Source organism: Fusarium pseudograminearum, chromosome 2 (genome assembly GCF_000303195.2).
Source record: "Fusarium pseudograminearum CS3096 chromosome 2, whole genome shotgun sequence".
Taxonomy (NCBI): domain Eukaryota; kingdom Fungi; phylum Ascomycota; class Sordariomycetes; order Hypocreales; family Nectriaceae; genus Fusarium; species Fusarium pseudograminearum.
Window position 1 is genome coordinate 7,837,994 of NC_031952.1, and position 25,412 is coordinate 7,863,405.

At 49.4% G+C, this 25,412-nt stretch overlaps 9 protein-coding genes across 9 annotated transcripts, besides 1 other annotated feature; 6 read left to right on the forward strand and 3 right to left on the reverse strand.

The window, feature by feature from the left end:
• Positions 1–123: 123 nt before the first annotated feature.
• On the forward strand, positions 124–2,636 carry FPSE_12114 (uncharacterized protein; the record flags this gene model as incomplete). The annotated part of the gene is made up of 4 exons (XM_009265231.1): positions 124–1,351; positions 1,410–1,470; positions 1,519–1,954; positions 2,007–2,636. The coding sequence occupies 4 exons, from the start codon at positions 124–126 to the stop codon at positions 2,634–2,636; spliced, it is 2,355 nt and encodes a 784-aa protein (XP_009263506.1).
• A 1,798-nt stretch (positions 2,637–4,434) lies between these two features.
• Positions 4,435–5,292, forward strand: FPSE_12115 (uncharacterized protein; the record flags this gene model as incomplete). The annotated part of the gene is made up of 1 exon (XM_009265232.1): positions 4,435–5,292. The coding sequence occupies one exon, from the start codon at positions 4,435–4,437 to the stop codon at positions 5,290–5,292; it is 858 nt and encodes a 285-aa protein (XP_009263507.1).
• An 894-nt stretch (positions 5,293–6,186) lies between these two features.
• Positions 6,187–8,102, forward strand: FPSE_12116 (uncharacterized protein; the record flags this gene model as incomplete). Its single annotated transcript, XM_009265233.1, has 3 exons — positions 6,187–6,348; positions 6,422–7,690; positions 7,743–8,102. The coding sequence occupies 3 exons, from the start codon at positions 6,187–6,189 to the stop codon at positions 8,100–8,102; spliced, it is 1,791 nt and encodes a 596-aa protein (XP_009263508.1).
• Positions 8,103–8,695: 593 nt separating this feature from the next.
• FPSE_12117 (uncharacterized protein) lies at positions 8,696–10,357 on the forward strand (the record flags this gene model as incomplete). The annotated part of the gene is made up of 1 exon (XM_009265234.1): positions 8,696–10,357. One exon carries the CDS (start codon positions 8,696–8,698, stop codon positions 10,355–10,357), a length of 1,662 nt encoding a protein of 553 aa, XP_009263509.1.
• Positions 10,358–10,663: 306 nt separating this feature from the next.
• FPSE_12118 (uncharacterized protein) lies at positions 10,664–13,145 on the reverse strand (the record flags this gene model as incomplete). Its single annotated transcript, XM_009265235.1, has 3 exons — positions 10,664–12,885; positions 12,946–13,082; positions 13,132–13,145. The coding sequence occupies 3 exons, from the start codon at positions 13,143–13,145 to the stop codon at positions 10,664–10,666; spliced, it is 2,373 nt and encodes a 790-aa protein (XP_009263510.1).
• A 292-nt stretch (positions 13,146–13,437) lies between these two features.
• FPSE_12119 (uncharacterized protein) lies at positions 13,438–15,161 on the forward strand (the record flags this gene model as incomplete). Its single annotated transcript, XM_009265236.1, has 2 exons — positions 13,438–13,853; positions 13,910–15,161. 2 exons carry the CDS (start codon positions 13,438–13,440, stop codon positions 15,159–15,161), a joined length of 1,668 nt encoding a protein of 555 aa, XP_009263511.1.
• A 414-nt stretch (positions 15,162–15,575) lies between these two features.
• On the forward strand, positions 15,576–17,084 carry FPSE_12120 (uncharacterized protein; the record flags this gene model as incomplete). Its single annotated transcript, XM_009265237.1, has 1 exon — positions 15,576–17,084. One exon carries the CDS (start codon positions 15,576–15,578, stop codon positions 17,082–17,084), a length of 1,509 nt encoding a protein of 502 aa, XP_009263512.1.
• Positions 17,085–17,313: 229 nt separating this feature from the next.
• FPSE_12121 (uncharacterized protein) lies at positions 17,314–18,705 on the reverse strand (the record flags this gene model as incomplete). Its single annotated transcript, XM_009265238.1, has 1 exon — positions 17,314–18,705. One exon carries the CDS (start codon positions 18,703–18,705, stop codon positions 17,314–17,316), a length of 1,392 nt encoding a protein of 463 aa, XP_009263513.1.
• A 987-nt stretch (positions 18,706–19,692) lies between these two features.
• On the reverse strand, positions 19,693–21,704 carry FPSE_12122 (uncharacterized protein; the record flags this gene model as incomplete). The annotated part of the gene is made up of 4 exons (XM_009265239.1): positions 19,693–20,050; positions 20,103–20,484; positions 20,534–20,833; positions 20,885–21,704. The coding sequence occupies 4 exons, from the start codon at positions 21,702–21,704 to the stop codon at positions 19,693–19,695; spliced, it is 1,860 nt and encodes a 619-aa protein (XP_009263514.1).
• A 3,597-nt stretch (positions 21,705–25,301) lies between these two features.
• Positions 25,302–25,410: a repeat region.
• Positions 25,411–25,412: the final 2 nt, after the last annotated feature.

Below are 25,412 nucleotides of genomic sequence, written 5' to 3' on the forward strand. Positions count from 1 at the left end.
CTGATATAAAATGACTGAAGCCTCGTTCAGGTTATCAAAACGTGACATAATTTCCCCGCCTATACTTGAGCTGATAGCCCAAGGAAATCTTACACAAATTCATCAGACTCATCTACCGCTACTATGACGCCCGAGGACTATGCAAAGTACTTGCGAGAGCATAGATTGGATCCTGAGAATCGACCAAAAGATCGCGGCGAAGCCATACATTCGGCTATTCTCGACAAGAGAGTTTACATCGCCATCGAGCTTCTGAATCTGTACCCAGAAGACTGCCTTGAGGCGAGAAGTCAGAAGGGATCCCCAAGATGGCGCACTCCGTTACACAACGCATGTGAGCACAACCGTACATTGGTTGTCAAGGAACTTCTCGATAAAGGAGCCGATTCCAATGCACGAAGCTTTCACAGACTTACTCCGCTTATATTCGCAGTTGAAGCAGAGAATCATGAGATTGTGAAACTTTTGGTGGAAAAAGGGACTGACGTCAATCTTCAGTCGGATGCAAAGACTAACGAACGAAGCGCACTCCATGTTGCCGCGAACGTAGTGTCTCCAGACATTCTATTGACTCTTCTACATAATGGGGCAGACCCGAAGCTTGTGACGAAGAACGGCAATACTCCTTTACACTTCGCTGTTCGATCTGGCTGTGCATCTGCTGCCGCTCTTCTGCTGTTTCATGGGGCGTCACCTACAGCCACTAATGAGAAGGGAGAGTCACCAATCAATCTCATCGAGAACCTGGGAAAAGACGATCATGGGAAATTTACTCACATCTTCGAGTGCGCTCAGAAGAAAGGTGACTTTGGGGATTTGTTCAATCAACACCTTCGGCGGAATGCACCAATCGACATTGTTTCTGCGTTACACTGGGCTATTTCGCATGATCTTGACGGAGCTGTTGCTTACCTGCTTCATGTCGAGCCACACGCAGTAGAGGCGAGGCTGTCTAGCGGGTGGTATCCGCTCCATGTAGCAGCGAGGGGTGGACACGAGAAATGTGTTGCGGTTCTTCTCGGACATGAGGCAAAAGTTGATTGCAAAACCAAGACAGGCTGGACACCACTAATGATGGCAGCTGAAAAGGGAGATAGGAAGGTTCTTCGGATTTTGTTGAACTACGATGCTGACCGCTCGGCAACCAATGCAAACAAGGACACTGCATGGAAGATTGCTAGGCACCATGGTCACCGGTTCCCAATGCTGTTGGCAGTTAGGCATGTCAGTCCCTCAAACATAGATCGTGAGGGAAAGGAAACAGACGGAGAGAGCAGACTGGCACCCCCAAAGGAGAGGCCGCACTGCAGAACGCCTTCTCCAAGTCCAAGAGATGTCTCAGAAGACACAGGTAAGTACACTGAATGATGTCAACCTTATGAGCGCGCATACAAGTCTAACACGTTCAGGTGAGATGTTCGCACTTACAGATGCGAAATCAGACGAGGCGTCAACTGAAACACCCCAAAAGTCTGTTTACAATGCCCTTAACATGGTCACAGTGCTAATATGAAATAGCTCGGAGTATTTCGAAGACTTCCTCAAGACTTTGGAGCAAACGTGGTATCATAAGATACAGTGGAATCCAGAAGACGACGTCGAAAACCCTCGGAAAGACTGGACTGGTCCAGTGAAGATTGCCATACTTGACACTGGGATCGACCTCAGCCATCAAGACTTTAATCAGCGGGCCAAGAGAAGAACAAAAATAGGATTAAAACATGTCTCGGAAAAGACGCAGCGCGAAAGGATCAAAGCATGCAAGAACTTTACAGATGGGCCCGAGCATGATGTGACTGATAACGACGGTCACGGTACTCATATTGCTGGTCTGATCATGACTATTGCTCCACGTGCTGAGCTATACATTGCAAAAGTGAGCTCACCACAGAGACCCGAGAACAAAGACGAAAGCCCGAAAAGGCGTGGGAAAGAGTCTCATCCAATTCAAGAGGTACTTATATGTCTTTCTATTCCCTGCTTTGTTCGAGCTAATAATGTTCGAGGCTCTTAAGTGGGCTATTGAAAATGAGGTCAACATTATCAACATGTCACTTGGCTTCTCTGAACTCGGTTCTCTCGAGCTTACCAAAACTCTTAGGGATGCAGACGGCAAGGGGATCAGCGTCTTCGCTGCTGCTTCAAACCATGGAAATCGCAACCCCATAGCCTGGCCAGCGCGTGATCGCCGTCTGGCCATTTGCGTGGGATCGAACGACGAGATGAGCAAGCTTTCAACATTCGCCCCCAGCACAAATAGTAAGTTTCCAATTTTCGTCACCTACGGTGAGAATATATACAGCCATTGGCCCGGCGGCGGTTATCGCAAGATGAGCGGCACATCAGTCTCAACACCGATTGCTGTGGGCATGGCAGCCATGATAATCGCCTTTCTGAACAAGACGAATGAATGGGGGCAAGATGACAAGGCCGGCCTTCTTGGAAGAATAAAGGAATGGCGGATAAGAGGTACTGAAGGTATGGGAAGAGTATTGGAGAATATGTGTCGTGACATCAACGGACTCAAGCTTCTATCACCAAAGCTGATGTGGGAGGATGATACTGTGCCGGACCCGAAACCGATACAGATTCTTGCTTTCCTAAGTTTCTTCGAAGGGCGCGAGATCGCCGGTTGAATTTAAGCTCAAGATAGGCGAACTGCATAAAGGATAATGACGCGACGATTGATATTGTATTGTAGATTAGCTGATTAGGTATGATGATAGACATGGGCGAGACCCAGACGAATGTTTGTTTTGTTCATCAAATCCCAATCCTCCGGAACATCCAAGGCCTACTGGGCCGCCTGTGGATGTGAGATTCAAGCGCCCCAGAATAAAACTTGGATAGATTTATTTATGGCCTTGTTGAACGGTTTCTACCGAGCTGCGGCAATCCGACGACGGGCGCTTAACTAACACGAGTGGAGGTTTAAAATAGGATCGCGCCTATGATACCGATTCAGGGCGCTTGATGTTGGTCTAGGGTCTAGAATAAGCGACCTGGATATGCGAACACGAGAGTTTGGCTTGGTATTCCAGTAGATGGGACGATTTGCTTGGGTTGGAGTGGAATGATTCTCTCAAGCCCTTGTGACAAGCTGATTGACTTGTGTAAGTGATTCAGATCAATATTGACGAGCCTCCAATGCTCTGCAGCCGGCCTGGTGAGATTCCGAATGCACAAGCCGTACCCTGAAACTACAACATTACTATACACAGTAAACACATTTTCAAGCAGTCAAAACAATCAACAACTTGATTCCTTTTATTATTCTGCACTTTTTTCTCAATCGCTGAATTTAAATAAATTTAGGCCACTGGCTAGGTTTTTTAGCGCTGCCCAAAGGGGGTCCACTACAGGCCCTTGCTAGTTGGCCGAGGTCTGAAACAACGTTTCGACACTGGACGGCCAATCGTCCATCTCGTCAACCCCGGTCTCGAGATTGACTACACGCCAAACCACCAGCGATGTCGCCCAAAGCTCAGGAACACAGCGCTTGGGGATGAAATTGCATGAGTACCAGACTTAGGCGCTGGACTGGGTCGATTGGCCTGAGTCGCTGCGACCTGTAGCTGCCGGACCCCTTCTACTACCTCTCCACTCGGAACAAGCAACCGCTGAAACGGAGTCTGGATAGAGGCTCATCCGCGGCCAGACATCAAGGCCATGATACGCCAGCGCTGATGGGCTTCTCTATCTCTCCATGTTGAGCCCGAGCGGAGCCCAACATCAGAGTCAATCGTTGACGCGATTCGATGCGGAGGAGATCGAATCGTGAGTCGCTTCGTCCTTTGGTTGGCTCCTCGAGTGAGGAACTGCTTCAGCTTTACTTGCTTGCTTGCTTTGTCTGATGGTGCTTGCAGGGATCGAGAAAAAGTCTGTACCTGGGTATGCATTGTCTCCAACAGATTGAGGTGTCTGTCCGTTGTATGACTCTTTTCATTCTTAAAGACTGTGCCGGCCAACTGTTCCATCGGACCCCTCTTCTGCCTTCCCATTGTTCTCCATTCATTCAAAGCCCAACAATAATGGTGTTCAAACACCTCCATTGACACCATTTTCCTCTCTCTGTCATTAATTCGCTTCTATTCTTCCCTATTGTTCACTTATTGACTGTTCGGACCGGTTCCACAATCAGACGACTTTCGCTTGCTCCTCGTCAACTCACTTTATATACTCTGAGCCACTCACTTACACACGATTACTTCATCTTTTCACTGTTCAATCATTTCCTTATATCTAACCAGATCAACTTTCTGCGCCCACTCAAGAGCACTCGGTAAGTCGTATAGAGATACTGTAAATACACTCTCACTCTAACCTTCACCCCCAGTTTTCCTCTGATCACTACTTTCGATACTATCTCGAACTACCAAATCCATTCAAGGACACTCTCCTATTCTACTATCTTAGACAACAATTTCCCCGACCATGTTCGGCGAAAAGATCCGTGGTCCTGGCATGATCGTGCTGCAGGTACTACGAGTTATCACAATCATCAGCCTTCTTACAGCCGCTGCCGCCTGTTGGGTTCTCGTCATCAAGATCAACCGATCTACCGGCTGGTTCTTCTTTGAAGCCATGTCACTGGTGCTCATGAGCTCTGCCACCATCTTCCTCATCATCTCCGAGCTGCCCTTCTGCAAGAGCTACTTCCAGAAGAATTGGCCTGTCTTCTCAGACGAGCATGGCCTCACTTGGCTTGGTATTGGTCTTCTCCTAATTGGATCCAATATCCTTGGGAAGCTCAACTCTCCCCACAACCGCGACAACAAGATTGGGCTTCCGTTTTGGCAACTCATTCTGGCAGCCGGAATCCTGACCCTGACCTCTGGTGTTCTCAACCTCATCTGCTCAGTCATCTTCCGAGACCGCGACATCAACTCTCGAATGATTCGCGCCGATGGCTCCCTGGCTCGAGCTAAGGAGGATGCCAAGTCTTTCGGCAAGTCAAATTCCAACTACAGTGCTTCATTCAGCGAGGAACGACCTAAGAAGACGTTCATGTCCTACTTCTGGAAGAAGGATGACTCGCAGTCTAGCTCTCCACCACGACGCAACATCAGCCACCCAATTACTCGACCTCACATCAGCCAACCGATGGACCATGATGTCGAGCGAAACGCGCCTCCTCACTACGATAATGACCGAGACGACGACTATGACATGGACCGCCGCAGCCCTATCGTCCCTGCCGTTCGCCGCCCTGACACAGCTCTGCACCCCATCAACATGCGACGGCCTGCGAGTCCCAGCATGTATTCTGAGGCACGCATGTCCCGTTTCTAGGTGTGACAAGTGGTGTCACTACAACACGTACGTGAAAGGGAACAAAGGGAAAATCAGGAGGCGTTTAGGGACAAGGAGTCAAATACCCGGAGGTCCAAAAGGAAAGGACCTATATTATCTATTACATTCTTTTGCATGTTTCATAGCATTGTTTCTGAGCTGTTATACAACAAACTTGACCAACTCATTTTATACCGTGACTTTCTTGACCTTGGATCCTTTGTGAAGAAAATGAATAGTTTCAGAGTGGCCGGGCTCGGGCTCGGGCTAGGGCAGTATGAAACAACCAAGTTATTTCATCTCATGGGTAAGTAATTATTGGCTATTTAAAATACCTGAAATTGAGTGCTGACTGGCTACAATCAACCAGATTGAAGTTAACTTTTGATGGTTTGGTCAAACAAGCCCTCGGTTATCACGGGACACTCAAGCTGCACGTGCCCAGAGCATATTAGAAATGTTTTTATTGGAATCAAAGGGGACAACGACAAAAGAATCATCATAAGGACGCTTCCCTCCAATCTTGGTTGTCGCGCTCTGTGGTTAACAAAAACGCTCTGGCAAAGACTTGCAACTGGACAAAGATCTTTGCTGCTACCAAAAATAGAGACATCAAATTTGGTTCAGAAAGGAGAACATAAAGAAAAGGCCTTCACCCTTTTATGACCTGTCCCAAGATTCCGTTTGTCGTTATTTGTCGCGTTTGAAAGTCAAGTCAAGACGATTTTGTTTGAGTGGAGCCTCAGGCATCCACCATCCTCCTTCCTGACCCGACAGGAACTATACCTTGCCTCCGACCTATCTGCTAGCTTCGCCTAGTCTGACCCAAACATATTACCATAACCTTCACCTTTCCTCACACGACCAGTTGCGCTTGTCTCCAATTCTATCGCCATGTCTGGAGACTCTGCTGAGGTGGCGGAGGACTATCGCCTCGCGCTGGAAGACCTCTCCTCTAATTTGCGCTTCGAGATTAGCAACCTGACTGTCATTGCTCGCGAGAATACAGAACACGCTCTAGCGATCGCGGAAGTTTTGCAGCAACACATCCTCAAGGTAAGTTGCCACTCCAAGTCTTGGGCTCCAAGACGTATCCTCACCTCTTTCCAATGGCTAACCATTGCTATAGGCAGCTCCAAGCAAGAAGCTCCCAGCTCTGTACGTACTAGACTCGATCGTCAAAAATGTTGGCACTCCATACACTCTCTACTTCGGTCGCAATCTTTTCAAAACCTTTATGGAATCATACGCTGTAGTCGATCAACCTGTGCGTCGGAAAATGGAAGAGATGCTTAGAACATGGAAGGAGCCTGTTCCTGGGTCTATGGACAGCAGACCTGTGTTTTCTCACGAGTTGGTGCGACCTATTGAGAATGCACTTTTGAAGGCACGCGCCGCTACCATGCCCCAAGCGGGAATGATGCCTGGGCGACCGCGATCTGCTGTGCCCCATCGTGATACCCCGACACCGCCTGGAATGAGATTTCCACCAGGCCACCCAGCTCAACAATACACATCAAATGGAGGACAGTCATTGAGCAATGACATTCGGAATCTAATTGTTACCACGCAGGCGGAAGCCTCAAGGAACCCACATGATCATGGTGTTCAGACTAGATTAAGAGCACTCCATGACCTGCAGGTCGTTGTGAACAGCACTAGCTTGCCCCCGGATCAGCTTGAGCTCATTAAGAACAAAGTAACTGAACTTGCTGCCGTAAACATGATGGCGCCTCTGACTCAAAGGCCTGCGCCTACTCCTCCCGTGCCTGTCCAAGCACGCCCTATCCCAATGCCTCCAGTGTCCGTAGCTCTCCCTCAGCCTGCAGCCCCGGCTCCGGCGCAAGAAGGTGTGACGCTTGACGCGCTCTTGGGCAAGGGAGCGTTGGCAGCACTGATGGCAAGGCAGTCGGCCACTCCTCAAAACTCGACACCTACTCCGCAGCCAACCCCCGTTCAACATGAACCACCAAAACCACCAATGCCTACGATGTCTGCGTTGGAAGCCATGATGTCTATGCCACCAATGTCAGCAACACCGACCATACCAGCAGCATCTACACCAGTCCCACCGCCAGCATCAGCAGCCCCATGGAGTCTGCTTGATCAACTACGAAAGTCGGGTTTACTCCCACCTGCACCTGCGTCTACGCCTGCACTAGTTCAACAAGGCGGCATCAACCTGGCTGCTTTAAAGCAACCGTGCCAACCTTCTTTGATCCGTCAACTACATAACGACTTGGGCCAGCCATGCACTCAGTGCGGTAGACGATTTCGAGATGATGAGGCTGGCAAGAAGAAGAAGATCGCCCATATGGACTGGCATTTCCGTGTACATCAACGAACCAACGAAGCTGAGAAACGAGGCATGCACCGGAGTTGGTACGTTGACCAAGGCGTAAGTATTAGTCCTGAGCCCACATACCTCAAGGTTACTAACAAGAGTGCAGGAATGGCTAAAGTCAAGAGAGGTGGTCGACGTGGACCACGTCCCAACCGCTGAGGATGTTGCCGCGCAGGCCTCTAAAGCATCTGAGGCTGCCAAGCCAAAGTACATTCCCGTCCCTGATCCATCTCGTGGCATCAACCCCGTTTGTCCGATTTGCCAAGATCGATTCGAGAACAAATGGCTCGACACTGCACAGGAATGGGTATGGCTAGATACAGTTCTGGTCGGCAATCGAGCATATCATGCTTCATGTCACGCAGAAGCAACCCGAGATCGCGAGAACACGCCAGTGTTAGGCAAAAGAAAAGCCGAAACAAGCATTGCGTCACCAAAAGTTCGATCTCTCAAGACATCAGCTTAAAAGGAAGCGACGTTAACACATCATGCACATATACTATATCAACTTGGCGACAACCGGCGTTATGGAACTAGCATTGAAAGAAAGGGATGGCATGGCGGCAGTTGCGCATCATCATGGAGTTATGTTTAAGGGAGGGTTAGCAATTTTAGTTAGCTCAGCTATTCGAATAGTTGTTGCTATAGTTTTGATGAAAACAGACTAATGTCCTCATATATCAAAGTCATTGCGAGATTATTCTTTTATGTATGTTTCCAACCTCTTGTCGTCAAAACCAACAATGAACTACCGGTCCTGTGGAGCCGAGTGCGGGCCGCTGAACCTGGATTGGCCCCACGAATCACTCTACGCGGACCTGAACGCGTTTAGGCGTTCAGGTGTTCAAGCGTCGTTCCGTACCTGTCGTTAGCTGCGTTCCACTGTATTTTAGCAAGTCACAGCTTCCATCTGATCTCTAGACTAAAGCTTCTATCCCTCAACCTCCAACCTCGAATCCAGCCAACAGCAATACGACACGACGTTTACCACAAGTTTGTGCAACGAGTAAAGCCTACACTCACCATCATTATCCGGTCATCGGCCAAACTGCATCGATCATGGCAGTCGACTGCCCAATCTGCAACAAGCCAGTAAAACCATCCGAGATCAACAATCACATCGACTCGGGATGCGAGAAATTCGTGATAGATAAAGATAAAGACCCGACACCGCCGCATTCACAGACACCGCAAAGTAACTCGCAAAAACGCAACGCCTCGAATTTCTTCTCAACGCCCGCACCAAAACGACAAGCTGCTTCTGAAACTCGAACATTCACGTCGAAGGAAGCCCTGCAACCAATAGTAGGGAGGAAAAGAACGTTTGAAGAAGGTCCTGGGGATGGATTCGGAGCAAACATCAACGGTACCGACGGCGCGACGAACGGAGATGGTGTTAATGGAACGAGTGGGTGGGATAAAGCAACAGAGCAGGATGGACGAGTGGTCAAGAAGACCAAGACACAACGAGCTGCGCCCTTGGCCGAACGAATGCGACCACGAACACTCGACGAAGTATGCGGACAGGACCTAGTTGGGCCAACGGGCGTTCTGCGGTCCCTCATTGAGTCAAGTCAAGTGCCTTCCATGATTCTATGGGGTGCTTCAGGGACAGGAAAGACGACAATAGCACGTTGTATCGCGCACATGGTTGGCAGTCGATTCATCGAGCTAAATGCTACCAGCACCGGAGTCAGCGAATGCAAGAAATACTTCCAGGAGGCAACCAACGACCTTGCTTTGACTGGTCGCAAGACAATTATCTTTTGTGACGAAATTCATCGCTTCAACAAGGCTCAGCAGGATGTTTTCCTCAAGCCTGTCGAGGCCGGCACTGTGACGCTCATTGGTGCTACAACAGAGAACCCATCTTTCAAGGTAGCGAGTGCTTTGCTATCACGTTGCCGTACATTTACACTACGGTCTCTCACAACTGAGGATGTGGTGCGCATTCTGCAGCGAGCGATCAAGGAAGAAGAATCGGTATATCCATCAACACCACTTCTAGATGAAGCTATGGTCACATATCTCGCCCGGTTCGCAGATGGCGACGCTCGCACTGCTTTGAACTTACTCGAACTGGCTCTCTCACTCACAAAGCGTGAGGGTATTACACAAGAAGATATTAAAGCTGCACTTACAAAGACTCTTGTATATGACCGTGCAGGAGATCAACACTACGACACTATATCTGCATTCCATAAATCTGTACGAGGAAACGACGCAGACGCGGCACTCTATTACCTAGCTCGCATGCTTCAATCAGGCGAAGACCCATTGTTCATCGCCCGTCGCATGGTTGTGATTGCCTCTGAAGACGTTGGACTGGCGGATAACACCCTCCTGCCCCTCGCAACGGCCACATACACAGCCACCCAACAAATCGGCATGCCTGAAGCACGCATCCCCCTCGCCCACTGCGCCGTCGCACTATGCAACGCACCCAAGAGTACCAAAGCGTATCGCGCTCTTAACAACGCCTACGCAGCTCTTCGCGAACCAGGTGTCGCCGGCCTTCCTGTACCGCTACATCTACGCAACGCGCCTACACGACTTATGCGCGATATGGGATATGGAGCCGAGTATAAGTATCCACCAAACTACCGCGAAGGACGAGTCAAGCAGACATATCTGCCCGACGAGCTACTTGGACGTCGCTTTGTTGAGGATCGGGATTTGGGTACTGAAGTTGACCCAGACCTTGAGATGGGCGGAATTTAATTTTACTGTTCTAATCTGTGATAGACTGGATAAAAGGAAAAGGATAAAAAAGCGCGGTTTGCATTGTATAGGAGTCCGGATAGGTTTGGGTACACCCCTTCGTGGGCTTTACAGTATGTATACTATAGGAGAGTTGAGCCAAGACAATAGGCTCGCAATTAAGTTGTAACAATACCACAAATGTCAATTTAGCCTTTTATACTATTCTAAACGTGATGCTGCGTGACCATGCTGTTCGCTATATAACGCCTAAACCCAAATCCCCAGAACGCCATGCCCATGCTTATTCCTGATATGTGTACATCCTTAATCATCCTGTGTCAAATCTATAAATCCAATGTCACTCATCCGAACAACATTCGCCCTGACGCCCTTTCGTCGCAGAGTTGCTGTCTCCCTAGCCATCAACTCGTCGCGCTCTTCGGCGTCTACCTCGACCTCTTTGAAGAAACCCACAGCACTAGCCCTTGGGACAAGTAACTTCTTCTTTCGCGCAGGGGCGGGACTGGGGGTTGAGTTCCGGCTTGGAGGAGGGGGCTCCTGCTGTCGCTTAGGCGATGCAGAGGCGCGGGAGACGAGGGAGGAAAGCGGAACCAGATCAGATGATGAGTCACTATCAAAATCATCATCAAGGATCTGCTGTGACTTGGGCTGTCGTATGGGAGGCGAGGGCGGAGGCTTCGTCAGCGAATGTTGCGAGGCGCTTGGGATCTTGGACTTTGTGGTGAACATGTCCAAAGAAGTCTGCTTCAACTTGGCTGGCTGAGAGCGTTGGGAAGGACCTGCTTGACTAGCACGTGTGTTCCGCGTCGAACGTTTCAACCTTTGGGGAGAACCATCCGAGACAGTAGCCGTCCGCATCGCGCCAGACTGACGTTGAGAAGCAGAGGCACGACTCCTTGCCGGTGGTGAGGGCGATGGGGGTGGTGACTCTGCCGCGCAGGGCGGGCTAGATGTGATAACAATCGCTTGCTGTTTTCCGTCCGCGGAGCCTCGAATTCTAGGCGTCACCTGTGAGCTGGCAAGTGACCAAGGGGTTGCAGTCTGCCTGGCGGGGCTCTCCGAGGTGGACATAGGTTGCTTACTTAGCTCCAGGGGGGACGGTATGCGTAAACGGCGAGATGTTGTGTTATGGGTTGGTGAAGTGGCTATGCTATTCTCCGTGGCGGGAGGTTTGGAGGTTATCATGGAGGCAGCATGGGGCTTTGTCGCTCGTACAAACTTGTTAAGTGCACCAGCAGTCATGCCCGTTTTCGACAAAGCTTTGGATTTCTTTGGTGCTTGTTTATTCTCCTTGCGAAGCTGTGCCGCTCGAATCTTGGCGTTTATAGCAGACTCCTGAACGGCAAAAGGCTCACTGATCTTTGCCAAAGCTTCTATCACCCAGACACCCAGAGGATGTGCAGGATCAAACGGCTTTTCCACGGCCTTGGAGGTTGACGCTTCGATGTTCTCCGCATCTTCGATCTCGTCATCGCTATTCAGAGCAAGCCCGGCTCGTGCTTGTAGTATTTCCTCGTCTTCTTCCTTTGACATGTCGATTGGGACAAGATCGATCGGAATATGCTGTAAACGAACCACGGAAATCGAGTCATGATTTAAATCATTTTTGACGCCCGTGACGCCCTTGATAAGTCCGTCATGGTCGTATCCCCCTACATTATGAAGCTTATGAACAAACACCGCATGTGACAAGACCTTGATGAACTTCAAAGCGCCCACTCGGTAATCCCAACCAAAGACCTCGCGCGTGAACTCTCGCAAGTCTTCAATCTGGATTTCTCGTTTCATGTGAACCTTTTCGCGAATATCACCTAGAGTCTCAACACGCGAAACAACCGGATGTGTGTAATAGCGCAGGACTTTGAAGTCGGGAAATGTCTCTGGGATCCTAAGCGCCTGGTTTCGTCGTTTGAAGTAACCCTTTTCGTTGGTGCGCAGTTCGTGTATCAACGAGTCTCTCCAAGCCTGGATCGCTTCTTTGTCTGCTGACTTTATCCGACAGAGCTGTTTGCCGAAACCAGCCCTAGCAGCCTCGAGAGCGACTTTGATTCCACACCCGGGGAGTCCATCAGGATTATAATCGCCACCGCTCATCAAGGCAACGAGAACCATGCCTTCTCGATCAAGACCTTGCGCCCCAAGCTCTAGGTTTTTCGCATCGAGAAGCGACACATGTGTTGGATTCGTTGATCGTTTCGATTCCGGTGACCATTTTCGCAGCACCTTTGTGCATCCAAACATCAGAGCATCAACATCCTCCGTTAGAACCATATCGACGATTCCATGTTGTTGCAGCAGAGCGCACTCTGCTTCTGCTTCTCCCGGCGCATCGTGAATATTACAGCCAAATAGTCGGATTAAACGTTTTGCTTGTGCATTAGCGAAGGAACTGCCTCGACTGGATTGCTTGTTTCGTTTGAGGGCGGGTTTATAAGGGCCGTCGAATACGAAGATGGGTTCGACTGGGCATGCTAAGAGGCGAACGAGACGGTAGAACAAGGTTCGGATTTCAGGATTGGTACCACCTAATTTTTGTTATAAGATGAAAGTAATCATAGGTAGTTTAAAATATTCCAGATACCTACCTTGGGCTGCCTGGTTTTGGAATTGCCAAATGGCAACGTCGATGGCAATTCGCAAAGGCCGTCCCTGCTGCTCTAGAGACTGTGCGGCAAGTTTAAGCAGGGCAATTCGTTCACCTCCACCAATCTCCTGGTGAATCCTGAAAGAATTAGCAAAGGTTTTTGTGGTAAATAGTTGCAATATCTCACCCCTTGATGCCCATTTCGACTTCGAAAAGTCCACCAAGATATCTTGGTCTGCCCCTTCAAGTTTATAGTCGATGATGTAGGTTGGAGTTCACGGTCATGAAAGGCCCCACGTCGCTGCGGTTACCAAAACGACATGTTTTTTTAGCGGTAGATCGGCGCTATAAACGCCGACAGTTCAAGATCCATCAACCAACCAGCGTCAGGTTGCATGGACAGTTACGCCCAGACCAGCCCTGTAGGGCATCTCATCGCCAACACATCGACAATCAAAAGCCAAAAACCATAAGAGAAGTCATCAAATAAATCATGGCCTCGGGCGCTGGACCTACTACGCTCGCTCATCGAAGCGTCGCTAGTATCCGTGGAGGTCCTTCTCAGGGGCCAGGTCCCTCTACTCCACATACGCCAAACCGCTCTTCTGTTGTACCAAGCTATGGCTCACCATCAGCCATCCGTGCAGACGACGAGTATATCATTGTTGAGATAGGTTCACGGCATATCAGAGTCGGCTTTGCGGGTGATACGTCTCCAAAAGCAACCCTTCAGTGCAGCCCCGAAGATCAACGGCGAGCTGGAGATTTTAGAGGCTTGCAGCAACCAAATCGGGCTGCTGGGCTACAATGGGCAAAAGAGCATGAGTTTTGGCGATATGACTTGAGAGATATCGAGCTCGGCTTGTTCCAGGACAAGTTGGGACGTGTGCTGCATGATGCCTTCTCGAGGTAAGTCACTGAAAAATAAAATAAAAACTGAACGAATACCTACTTACACCATCAAGATACCTACTCATCGACTCTCGACCAAGAAGAATTGGTGTGGTTTTGGATTCTGGCGTACCAATACCCCTATTAACAGCTACTCTGGATATCATGTTCAACAGATTTCAGTCACCAACAGTGTCACTAATGTCAACCCCCGCAATGTCGGCTATTTCAGCAGGTGTCCGATCTGCTATAGTTGTCGACATGGGTTGGGCAGAAACTGTGGTCACCAGCATCTATGAGTATCGGGAGGTCAAGACTACACGCACAGTCCGGGGTGGCAGAGCTCTTCTCGATTCACTCTATTCGACCATGGAGAGTTTAATACCAGGACAGCACGATGCCACCAAAAAGAGGGCGATCAGTTTCAAAGAATGCGAAGATATCATGTGCCGCTTGATGTGGTGCAAGCCATCAGAGTTCCGTTTATCTCAGCGACAGTCAACTCAGCTGGAAACCGTGGATGAGCAAGAAGAAATTGAAGCCGAGTCAGCGGAAGCTGGTGGCCCAACTGGTGTTGTCCAAATACCCATCAACACAGGGCCTCGCCCATTGACAGTGGAGCTTCCGTTTGAGAAACTCGCTGAGATCTGTGATGACACCTTTTTCGACCCTTCAGCAGATCGAGCAACGTTCGATGACGACGAGCTACCCTTGCATCTGCTATTGTACAAGCATCTATTACAGTTACCCCTTGATGTACGAGCTATCTGCATGTCACGGATTATGTTCACAGGGGGCTGCTCCAACATCTTGGGCATCAAGCAACGAATAATCGATGACCTAACAGCCATTGTGAAAAAGAGAGGATGGGAACCAGTATTTGGGAAAGTTGTGGACAAGCATAGGAACACTACTAGACTCCATCGACAGTCCAGTGCCACATCTCCAACAGAAGGATCACCACCCTTGAAGCAAGCCGAAGACGAGGGGGTCAAGTCTCCCAAGAGTGCAGCTGATACAAAGCATGAGCACGATCCAATCGAGGCAAAGGTTGCACGACAGCGAGAGACAGTACAGCAGGTCAAGGGTCAAATACGCGTGGTTCATACCCTTGGACCATGGATCGGTGGAAGCTTGCTTTGCCAACTCAAAGTACCCGCCATGGCAGTAATCGATAGGGATGCTTGGTTACAACATGGCGCCAGTGGAGCTTCTCGGCCTAGTGATGTTGATTACAAGGTACAGCAGAGACAGAGCATGCAGGCTGGAGGATATGGCCGAGGAGGTTACGGCAACTGGACATTGGGTGTCTGGGGCTCGATATGAGAGACTTTTGATCCAGACGATGTGAGATGAGCGCTATCATGACATGAATGAGAACGAGAGCATATTGATTGATGCAGGTGGTGGAAACTTGGTTGAGTGGATGGTCAAGAACCAGGACAGACAAACACAGTCAGAGCTTCCAACTACTGCAATAGTATACCCAAACAAACAAAGTAACTGATAAGGTTAATTGGCACAATTGCCTTGTTTGCTCTTTTGCCAAGAATGAATACGTCCTAGTTCAGTTACAATCTGATGATGGTCCAACACTTGACGGTTCGCAGCGGCTCGGGTAATTGCATTAAGCAAGCTCTCCACTGTTAAGCCTTTCGGCACCCAAACTCGCTGATCAGCTTCCGGTACCTCAGTCATGCTTTATATGAGCTGCTCACTCACAACTCAGCAGCCACCGCCATGAACAGGACATTATTGCGCACAAGGTGTTGCAATGTGCAGCCGAGGCTACTACCAACTCATCCAGCATTAACTCGCGGCTTTGCAGATGCCAAGCGACCACCCTCAGCTCCAAAGCCCATCGTCGATATCAAGCACATTCGCCAACATGCAGAACTTTATCAGCAGACTTGCGTAGAGCGCAATTATCGCAAGCAAGCGCAAAACCCAGCTAAAATTCTAGAATTGCACGCAAGATGGCAGGATCTTCAGCGACAAGGCCGCGCGCTGCGTGAGCGATCAAATCTATTGAGACGCCAGCTTGCAAACCCGGCTACCAGCAGCGGCGATGAGGATCTCAAGGAAGTGCGCCAATTGACCCGCGAGCAGATCCAGGATGAGGCTCGACAGCTTAAGCAAGATCTCTCTACGATTGAAAAGGGCGAGTCGCAGTCAGTTACGCAGATGGAGGAACTTGCGCTGGAGTTGCCTAATCTCACTCATCCGGATACTCCCAAGGGAGGTGAGTTTGAGGTGATGAGCTATATCAACGACCCTCCCATTTTCAAAGAGTCTCCCGAGGACAAGATCTGGCGCTCTCACGTTCACATTGGCTCAGAGCTTGGACTTTTCGATTTTGCAGGTGCTGCTACTGCCTCCGGATGGGGCTGGTATTATCTTCTTGGTGAAGCCGCTCAACTCGAGCAAGCTTTGATTCAATTTGCTCTTTCAACAGCGACCCGGCATGGCTGGACACAGGTTTCTCCTCCCAGTATGGTATACAGCCACATCGGTGCCGCTTGTGGATTCCAGCCCCGTGATGTGAGCGGAGAGCAACAAGTCTACACTATCGCTCAGTCTGCTGAGGATGCTGAGCGTGGTGTCCCCGAGATGTGTCTTACCGGAACCTCTGAAATCGCCCTTGCAGGAATGAAGGCCAACACCACCATCGACCCCGAAGATCTCCCCCTCAAGCGCGTTGCCGTCTCCCGTTGCTATCGCGCTGAAGCCGGTGCCCGTGGTGCTGACACCAAGGGTCTGTACCGTGTACATGAGTTCACCAAGGTCGAGATGTTCGCTTGGACAGCACCAGACGAAGACGCTTCTCAAGATATCTTTGATGAGATGCTCGATATGCAGACTGAGATTCTCTCCTCGCTCGGACTTCACTGCCGTATCCTCTCCATGCCATCCCACGACCTCGGCGCCTCAGCAACTCGCAAAATCGACATGGAAGCCTTCTTCCCTAGCCGTCGTGACAATTGGGGCGAGGTCACATCAGCCAGCATGTGCACCGATTATCAAACTCGCCGTCTCGGCACAAGAACTCGCGTTGATGGAAAGCTCGCCTTCCCCTGGACTGCCAACGGAACTGCCCTGGCTGTTCCCCGTGTGATAGCAGCTCTATTAGAGAATGGATGGGATGAGGAGGCAAAGACTGTCGCTGTGCCAGAGTGCCTCCGACCATGGATGGATGGCAAGGATAAAATTGGTCTTGGTGGACGTCGCTCCAGCGTGGATCGCGTGTAAATTTGAGTCAATGGAACGAAGCATGACATGATTGCGTGCGTGTACGAATTGGATCTACTGGAAGTTCGAATGATATGAAATATCTTTTTTAATACGAAGGCGGGATACGATTTCCTAGTCAAGTTCAAAACACCAATCCAAGATGATCTCTTCTTTTGTATGATGGTCTATTGTACATACGGAAATGCCGATGTGGTTATAGTCTATTCTCTATCGCAAGTCATATCGATCACCATACCAAATGCCTCACCTTCTTCTCCCAGCCTGGCATCCTAAACTCCAACCCAGGACTTCCCCTCCAGGCATACCATCCACTCATCTTCTTCATGGCCCCGAGCCACCCCAACCTTTTCTTCCTCCACGTCCTACCTCTCGTCCCGTCTTCCCGATGCTGCACCACATATATTCCTCCATCCAACGCCGTTGTCAACTTTGCCTCTCCACGTTCTGGATCCCCACTGCTGTGATATTCCCTTCTTCGCGGTGTCCGATTTGCTTGAAATCGTTTATTGTGATCCAAATCGAGGATCTCGTTCGCCGCTACTTCCATCCACACATCCAGTGTTCGGAGGTGATCGGCGTAAATGACGAGGAGTGCAATGATGGAACACAGGCCCGATGCCAGCCAGAATACCCAGAATGATGATCCCTCAGGACCATAAGTGCTTTCGATGGACAAGATTCCGGATACGACCGTCAGTGGGAGTAAAAGTCCACCCAGATACGCTATGCGATCGAGACTCCGGGCGTTTGCATCCTTGGGTTCGTCTTGTGCTTGCTGAGCATGCGATTGAAGAGCCACTGTGACAGATATTTGTATGCGTCTTTGAAGACGCTCGGCAAGGCTTGCCCAGTCAGTAGACGTGATGCTGCAAAAGTCGCCTCGTCGCTCCATGCTCCTTGTGGTATCGGCATTTGTTTCCAGTGCGCGAGCGATGGTCCATTGAACGTCTACCGAGTCGGATCCTAGGGGAGGCAACGAGTCGAGTTTTTGAAGCCATGTATCGTAGATTAGCTCCGCCACAAGGTCTTCTATGGGTCGAATATCAACGAGCGCTTGCCAGAGGGAGTCTTCCAGCTCTGATCGTTTTGGGGGTCGTTTCCCCTGTTTGCTTCTGTCAGGAATCGTGTTGCTTGGTATCCTGGAGGGTCGATAAGGTCGCGATGGTATTCGAAATGGAAGGCCATCGAGCAGTAGAATAGGAAGTCTTTCCTTGGTCATGAGTGATGCACGACAGATCCTAATCCCCTCATCCTGATCGGAATCACTATCGTCGTCTTTCTCTTTGGTCTCGTTATCGCTCTCTTCCGATTTCCTCCTCCTTGTTTCCGTCTCGGGGAACTCCCAACCCCATCCTCCTCTTTTCTTATCCAGCTCCATGCCAAGTATGACGCCCATATCACATTCACCTCTTACAAGAGCGATTCTTCTCCAGCCCGGCCTCTCCACAAGGCTCATCTCTTCTTGGAACTCCTCTGCTGTGGATATATCCTTTTGTCGGCAACTTTGGGCATTCCATTCTAGGAGGTATGGTCTATAAGCGCCATACAGTCCCCGTTCCGAAGATCGTCGTCGAGTTGTCCGGTGTCGGGGCTCCGGAGCCGGGGGGTATCGTGACATTTCGGTTCTTGCTTTGTCTTGATTATTTTCAAATCACCAAAAATGAAACAAGGCTAGTCAAATAATGTGTCAATAATATTCCTACTGAGACCGAGTTAAGTCCAAAACGGGGGAGTTTCAGTCTTTTCAATCTTTGACTGTCGTTCTTTCCAAGACCCCATGAGCATAATTCACGTCATGAGAGAACTTCTCAGAGCATAACTTCTCCATAATTTCCCAGGCAGATGTTCTTTTATTCCGAGAATTTCAGGGTCCTGAAATGTCTCAGCTAGGCAGATGTTCCCTTGCGCCTCCATAAGCAAGTGTCTGTATGGTCATGTGCCGACTATTCCAAAGCCCAGATGACCCAGACGATGGAGGAGCCTCACCACGCGACATATTCACCTGCGAAATGGAATTACATAAATAGCCTGCAGTAACCATTTGACAGAATCTAAATCTGACGGGTCTGTAGCTGAGTTATCAGGAGTCATACATATTGATATGTTATCTGGTATAGCACATTCTCACATCTCACATCAGGGATATCCCGCTGCTTCTGTTTATGTAAAATAGCCCTCGTTCGTGCATGGCTCGTCATCTTTATTGAACGGTAACTTTACATAAAATGGCTCTTTCCCGCTCTTCCCTAAACGCCTGACCAGACGCCATTTTGACAGCGACAATCATAGGATGTGGAGACTTCCTGTTTTGTCTCTTTGACTCTCCAAATGCTTTGGCTTCGCCTACTCGCGCTCCATTTCGTCTGTCTCCTCTTTCTTTCTTGATTTTTTCTTCCTTCCCTTCTAAGCAGCAAGCGTCCTAAGGAGTGTCAAGTGTGTGGAGTGATGTGAAAAAAAGCAAAAAAAGAATAGACGCCCCAGTGCAAGAATTCCAGATCGTAAACCCATGCGTATACGTACGACGACATGTCCAATTAATGATCGAGGTCAACCGGTAATAACAGTGTCCCGAACTTCCTAAAAACTCGAAGTCGGTACTTCAAAATCAGCGGTGGTGATCGTCATCACCGTCATGGTGCAATGTGACACTGTTAAACTCAAGGAATGGATCGGCGATTTCACCACCAGGAGTAGCCAGTCCACTGTCCAAAGGCACTCCCTTCAGGTTCATCGCCCTTGATCCCGAAAGGTCAACACTCTCGCTCTCCTTCACGTTTCGGAAGTTGACGGTATCAACTCCTCGTCCGGCATGGGGGACAATCGGTGGTTTCATGTGTCGAATCAGTGCCCATTGTGTCGTTCTAAAGAATGGATGCGCCTTGATGTCTGATGCACCGGCTCGGGCACCAAGTCGTCGGTTTTCGTCCTTGATGAGTAGTTTCCTTATCAAAGATTTGCAGAGGCTGTAGCTTAGTTAGAAAACAATTCGAGTTGGCTCGTTTGCATATCACTTACTTGGAGATCTGTGGTGCACCAGCATGGTCAGGGAAGGGAATGTCCTCCCTCAAGATATTTGCGAAAGTTGCGTTACGGTTCTTGCCCTTGAAAGGCGTTGTGCCGTAAAGCATTTCGTAAATGAGGATGCCAAGTGTCCACCAGTCGACTGCGCTTGTATGGCCACTACCCTTAATCACTTCCGGCGCAATGTACTCTTCTGTGCCTACAAAAGAATTGGTTCGGAAGTTGGCAATACATGAACGTGTGTCGATGGTCGGTAAGGCATCCGTGCGAGCTCCATTCTTGCCAACGATCATAGTCGGCTTGCCACCAGGGTCTGACTGCTTGGACAAGTCAAAGTCTGAAAGCATGATATGGCCCGATTGGTGAAGCAGAATGTCTGTAGAGGTGGTCAGCGGCGGATTTGTAAGCATGATTTCGCAACATACTCTCTGGTTTCAGATCACGGTAAATAAATCCCATAAGATGCAGGTACTCCAACGCTGCTGTCACTTCAGCGGCGTAAAATCGAGCATCCTCCTCGGGAATGCATTTTCCAGGTCGTGTTTGGAGAGCGCGGAAGAACTCGCCGCCACTACAGTACTCCATGCACAGGTAAAGGTAGTCCTCAGACTGGAAAGAGTGGTATAATGTGACAATGAAGGGATGGTTGCTTGTAGCGAGGATTTCTTGCTCTGCAAGAGCTCGCTTGATCTTGTTTCGCTTGATCATTTCCTTCTTGCTAAGTACTGTAGACAGTTAGGCATGGTCGCATGCGTGGATTTGGGACGTTAACATACTCTTCATGGCATAAAGTCTGCTGCTCTTCTTCTCCCTCACAAGGTACACCTTGCCGACGTCTCCCTTTCCAATAAGCTTTATCTTGTCGAAGCTAGAAGGGCTAACTTCAACGTTTCGGACCTTGATCGAGTTGGAACTATAAGTTCGGCGGAAGGCCATTGACATATTAGGAGCAGGCAGAGCGGCCAGAATGTCTTCGGGGTTGGCATGAGTAGGCATCTCCTCGTTCTGTGGAGTTTTGGCCGGTTCTATAAGGCCAAGCGCGCCAGAACTTGTAAGAAGAGGATCTTTGCCAAGCTCGGCAGTCGCGGGACGCTCGTTATTGGGGTCGTTCTTGGAAAACAAGCCTTGAGCATTGGGTGCGCTGGCGACTCTTCTAAGTCTCCGGGCAAGCTCCTCCTTGGTTTCGCTAGTAGTTTGGTCGGTTGCAGGAGCGCCATCGGGACCATGGACTTTGAGACTTGGCGTATCCGGGGGGCTCGGAGGAACAGAGTCGGAATTATGGTGACGCAGTCCTGGTTGGCCTTGATGGGCGAAATAAGGGTTGGCGTGAGCTGTAGGACTCATGGCTTCTTCCAGCTGGTTACCCTCGCTTGCCACGGTGTGTGCGCGCAGGCGGCCAACTGTATTACTAAAGAACTTTGTGTGACGAGGTTTCGAGGGATCGGGCGTGGTAGAGGTCGAGTTCTTCTCCTTGTCCTTGTCCTTATCCTTATCGCTTGAGGCACTGCCGGTACTACCTCCAGTGTTCATGCGGAAGAAATTGCGCAGACGGTGGCTGACCTGGCCGGTGCCGTTGGAGTTCTTTTGAGAAGGCATAGCGGCGGTAGCTTTGTTGAAAACGGCGGGATAGGTGGAGACGGAAACAGACTTGGTTTGTTTTCGATTATAGATTCGCTTCCATATTCGATGGAGTAAGCGGCTGGGAGACGAAAGAAGGGCGTTGCTGTGATGTCAAGGCAAAGAGAAGATCGACGTGCGGAGGAGTCGTTGCGCAATGAAGTCGCGCTAACGTGGAATCGCAATCGTTCAACAGGATGAAATATATAAAGTCGAGATTGACTTTAAGATGGGGCGGATGAAGCTGCTGTACAAGTAAGAGCGGCAACACTATTGATAATGAGAAAGAAAAAAAAGGGAGGAAAGAAGACACCAGAGCCTCAGAAGAATGACGCTGGCCTTGAGACCTTGTACTGGGTCGGGCTATGTCTATGGGTCTTTGAGTCTGGGTCCCAGTCCTGGTCTTGGTCTTGGGTCTTGGACTTGGACTTGGACTTATTTGGGAATTGGATTGGAAATGGGAACGGGCCATGGAATGGGAATGGGGGCGGCGGAAGGATTTCTGCCTGAGGCATTACTAATCAAGATCCCGTCGGCATTGGCCGCACTGTCTTTCCCGTCCTTCACTCCCGTCCATTAATTACTTCACTGCGCCCACCAGGGTGAATTCGGACCTACCTGAGCTTGGTCCTTAAACTTGAGGGTACAGAGAATCTGATTCAATCAGATTGAATTAATATCATTTTTAATACCCCAAGGACTGCCTACTTCTGTCAATGTCTCGATATACACAGGTACAAGAGTCTCCAGGCTGTACAGAGCACTAGGTACAGCTAAGCTCACATCAGTACTCTTCCAGCGCCTCGCCTTGTGGCTTAGAGGGGGTCAGAGGGTCTTGTTGGCCTGTGACGGGATGGAGCCTTGCCCGGTCTTGATAACGTTAGCTCTAGTGAGCTTGGCTTTTATCCATCTTACAAAGCTGTTTCTCGCCTCCAGCAACTCGGTGTCCTTGAATTACCCGCAAACTCCGGTGAGAGAACACCGCAAGCGATAAACAATAACCTCTTCTTTTGCCAGACCATTCAACATCTCCCGAGAACCGAGAAAAAAGGGAAAGTTCATCAAGTACTATGTAGATAAGTCGCGAGGGTCGTCTTCCATTTAGGTATTCGGGCTACGATCGAGCCACTAACAAGACGGTAAGTTTTAAGTCTGTCGTTGCACTAGAATCAAGAGGCGCCGACGTCCTAACCTGATCGGAATAGAATCCCTGTAGTTCCCAACACTGGTTCCTCTAACCTGCAGATTGTTCTGTGCCTTGCATCTCTTTTCTGACAACGGATGAGAGAGCAGAGGACTTTTCGAATGAACGAGGCGACCCCATGAGCCATAATTAGAACGTCATGTCGTGGGGGATGCTGAGCAGGGTCCAGGGGATGCCCTGGCTGTAGCATCACGCCAAACAACTTGCAAAGCATCTTTCCTGTCTACCTTGGGACCCAACATTAACTAAAGCTCTTAGATGTGGCTTCGGGATCTAGTACTGATCCCCGTCGTTTTAAAAACTCCAACCTTCACGACACCACCACAGCCCCTAGGGCTGTTCATCGCGGTTGCATGTTCGGATGATATTCGTGGCTCATGCCCCTCCCTGGAAGCAATGACATGATTGAGGCTCGACCACGAGTCAAGGATCATCAACACTGGTCCACCATGCTTTGCTGTGCTACCTGGATCATGAAACAAACCTAACTGCCCATTGCAACGACCAGACAATGCGCATGTTCATGCATGCCTCCATCACTTTTCTACATTCGTTCGAGGTAAGCCTCAACCAGACGCATGATGTCAAGGCAAAATGTTCGTCACAAGCTGCTCTTGATTGCTCAGGTTTCCGGGGAAACTCAGCACGATTGGCAGCAACACGTGAATTCGATGACTTCAAAGCCATGTTTCATCAGTGGGGCTTGTCGTCAGCATGAACCCAAACAAAAGTACGAAAGTAACATTGTTTCTTATAGTGTGAGGGCACCGGGCTCATCATCGTCATCTATCTAGGTAGACAGTAGGTACAGTGTAATCTAGCCCAAAGTTGATGGTGGAGGAGACTTTCAACTCAGCCACTTCCATTCACACAAGATGAGTGCTCAATGAAACTTTGGTTGTGTCCAACCTGCCAACTGATGTGCAAAAGACCCTTGAGTTTAAGCTTTTCTGAGAATGGACATCTTTGTTAGCTGTGAACCAAACACATTTCATATCTCAGCGTCACCGAGGTACATCCGAGTTAATTACCTAGGCTTTATTGAAGCCTCATTGTTTGTGCTCTTGCCATGAGTCTTTCGGGACATCGAAATGATGGCAGGAATGAGTGATCGATATAAACTACCTATGTTCTCATAAATACAACCTAGGCATGTGCGGCCCAAGGTACTAGAAATTCGGGACCTCGACAAGTTCTGGTCTTCTGGTCAGGTGCAGCCTTTCCAGATACTATAAACTTTAGTATTAGGCATCTCTATCTGTTCGTTACTTTGGTGATTGAGATAGACATTGAACCTTGAGCTTGAAAATTATCTTCGAATCCAATAGAATGCTCATGTGCGTGACCTGAAGTTTCTTTCAGCAAAATTATAAAATAAAAGGCACCCATTCCTCCATTCCTCCACCACAACTGAGAACTGCAGTGCCTCGGAGCTATTTTCACGGTGAGCCTCATATCAACCCTATCATATACGACACTTGGGAATAACCGCTTCGCCAGAAAACCTCTCATACACATCATAAGAGATCTGACAGCTATCAAGCGTTGCCAACACAATGGACGTCGAAGCCCGCCACAACGTCATCAAGCCTTCGGTGAGCACCAAGCACTCTCGAGGGTATTACATACAGTCAAAGATCCTTCGCATCCCCGATCGAGTTGGTTTATTCTCGCCCAGTCCGCGTTCAAAAGAGGAAAAGGAGGCTGAGAAACGCATTCGAGGGAGGACTCACCTAATGTGTGCTATTACATATTTATTGATATACGTATTCGGCATTGAAACGAACATTTGGATGTTGTTGATTGTGTTAGAATTCGGTTTGGTACACATTTTTGAATGGATCGCAGGACTTTCCATCCGGAGTTGGGTCTACCGTGATCACCATCGGGGATCATGGGAAGTAGAGGGAGAGAAGGGAATTCTGGAAGGATACGGAACCGGCACATCTACTTACTCAACGAAATGATTCCCTTCGTCACTGGTTGTGACCTTTTTGGTCACATTACAGGCGCTATGGATGAAACACAAGATACCCAGATGCAGTGGTGGTCCGAGAAGATTCATGAGTTGGAATATGAGCTCAGTTCCAACCTCATCGCCAGAGTAATCTGGATTGTTTAGGAGCAAGACGAAGCACCAAGAAGGGATGCTACAAGCGCAGAGCAGTGTGGCTAGGCAGTCACAGTATAAGACTTCCATACAGCGCTAACAACCAACTTTGTGAACAAGTTTGTATCAACTGCGCTGCGATTAGTACTAGGGGTATTATGTGTCTTTTCTCCAGACACGTCATGTCCTCGTTTGCGATGAAAGAACGTCTGGCTGCCCGTCTCTTCCAATCACGCTTATAGCTCTTCACAAGATACTCTCTAGTACATACGACCATACCTATCAGAGAACTCGGGATCCCGTCCGCTCTCCCATAGATAAGCTGGTAAGGGGCGGATTAGTAGTTGGGTCGGTGACGACCAGCGAATCCCCG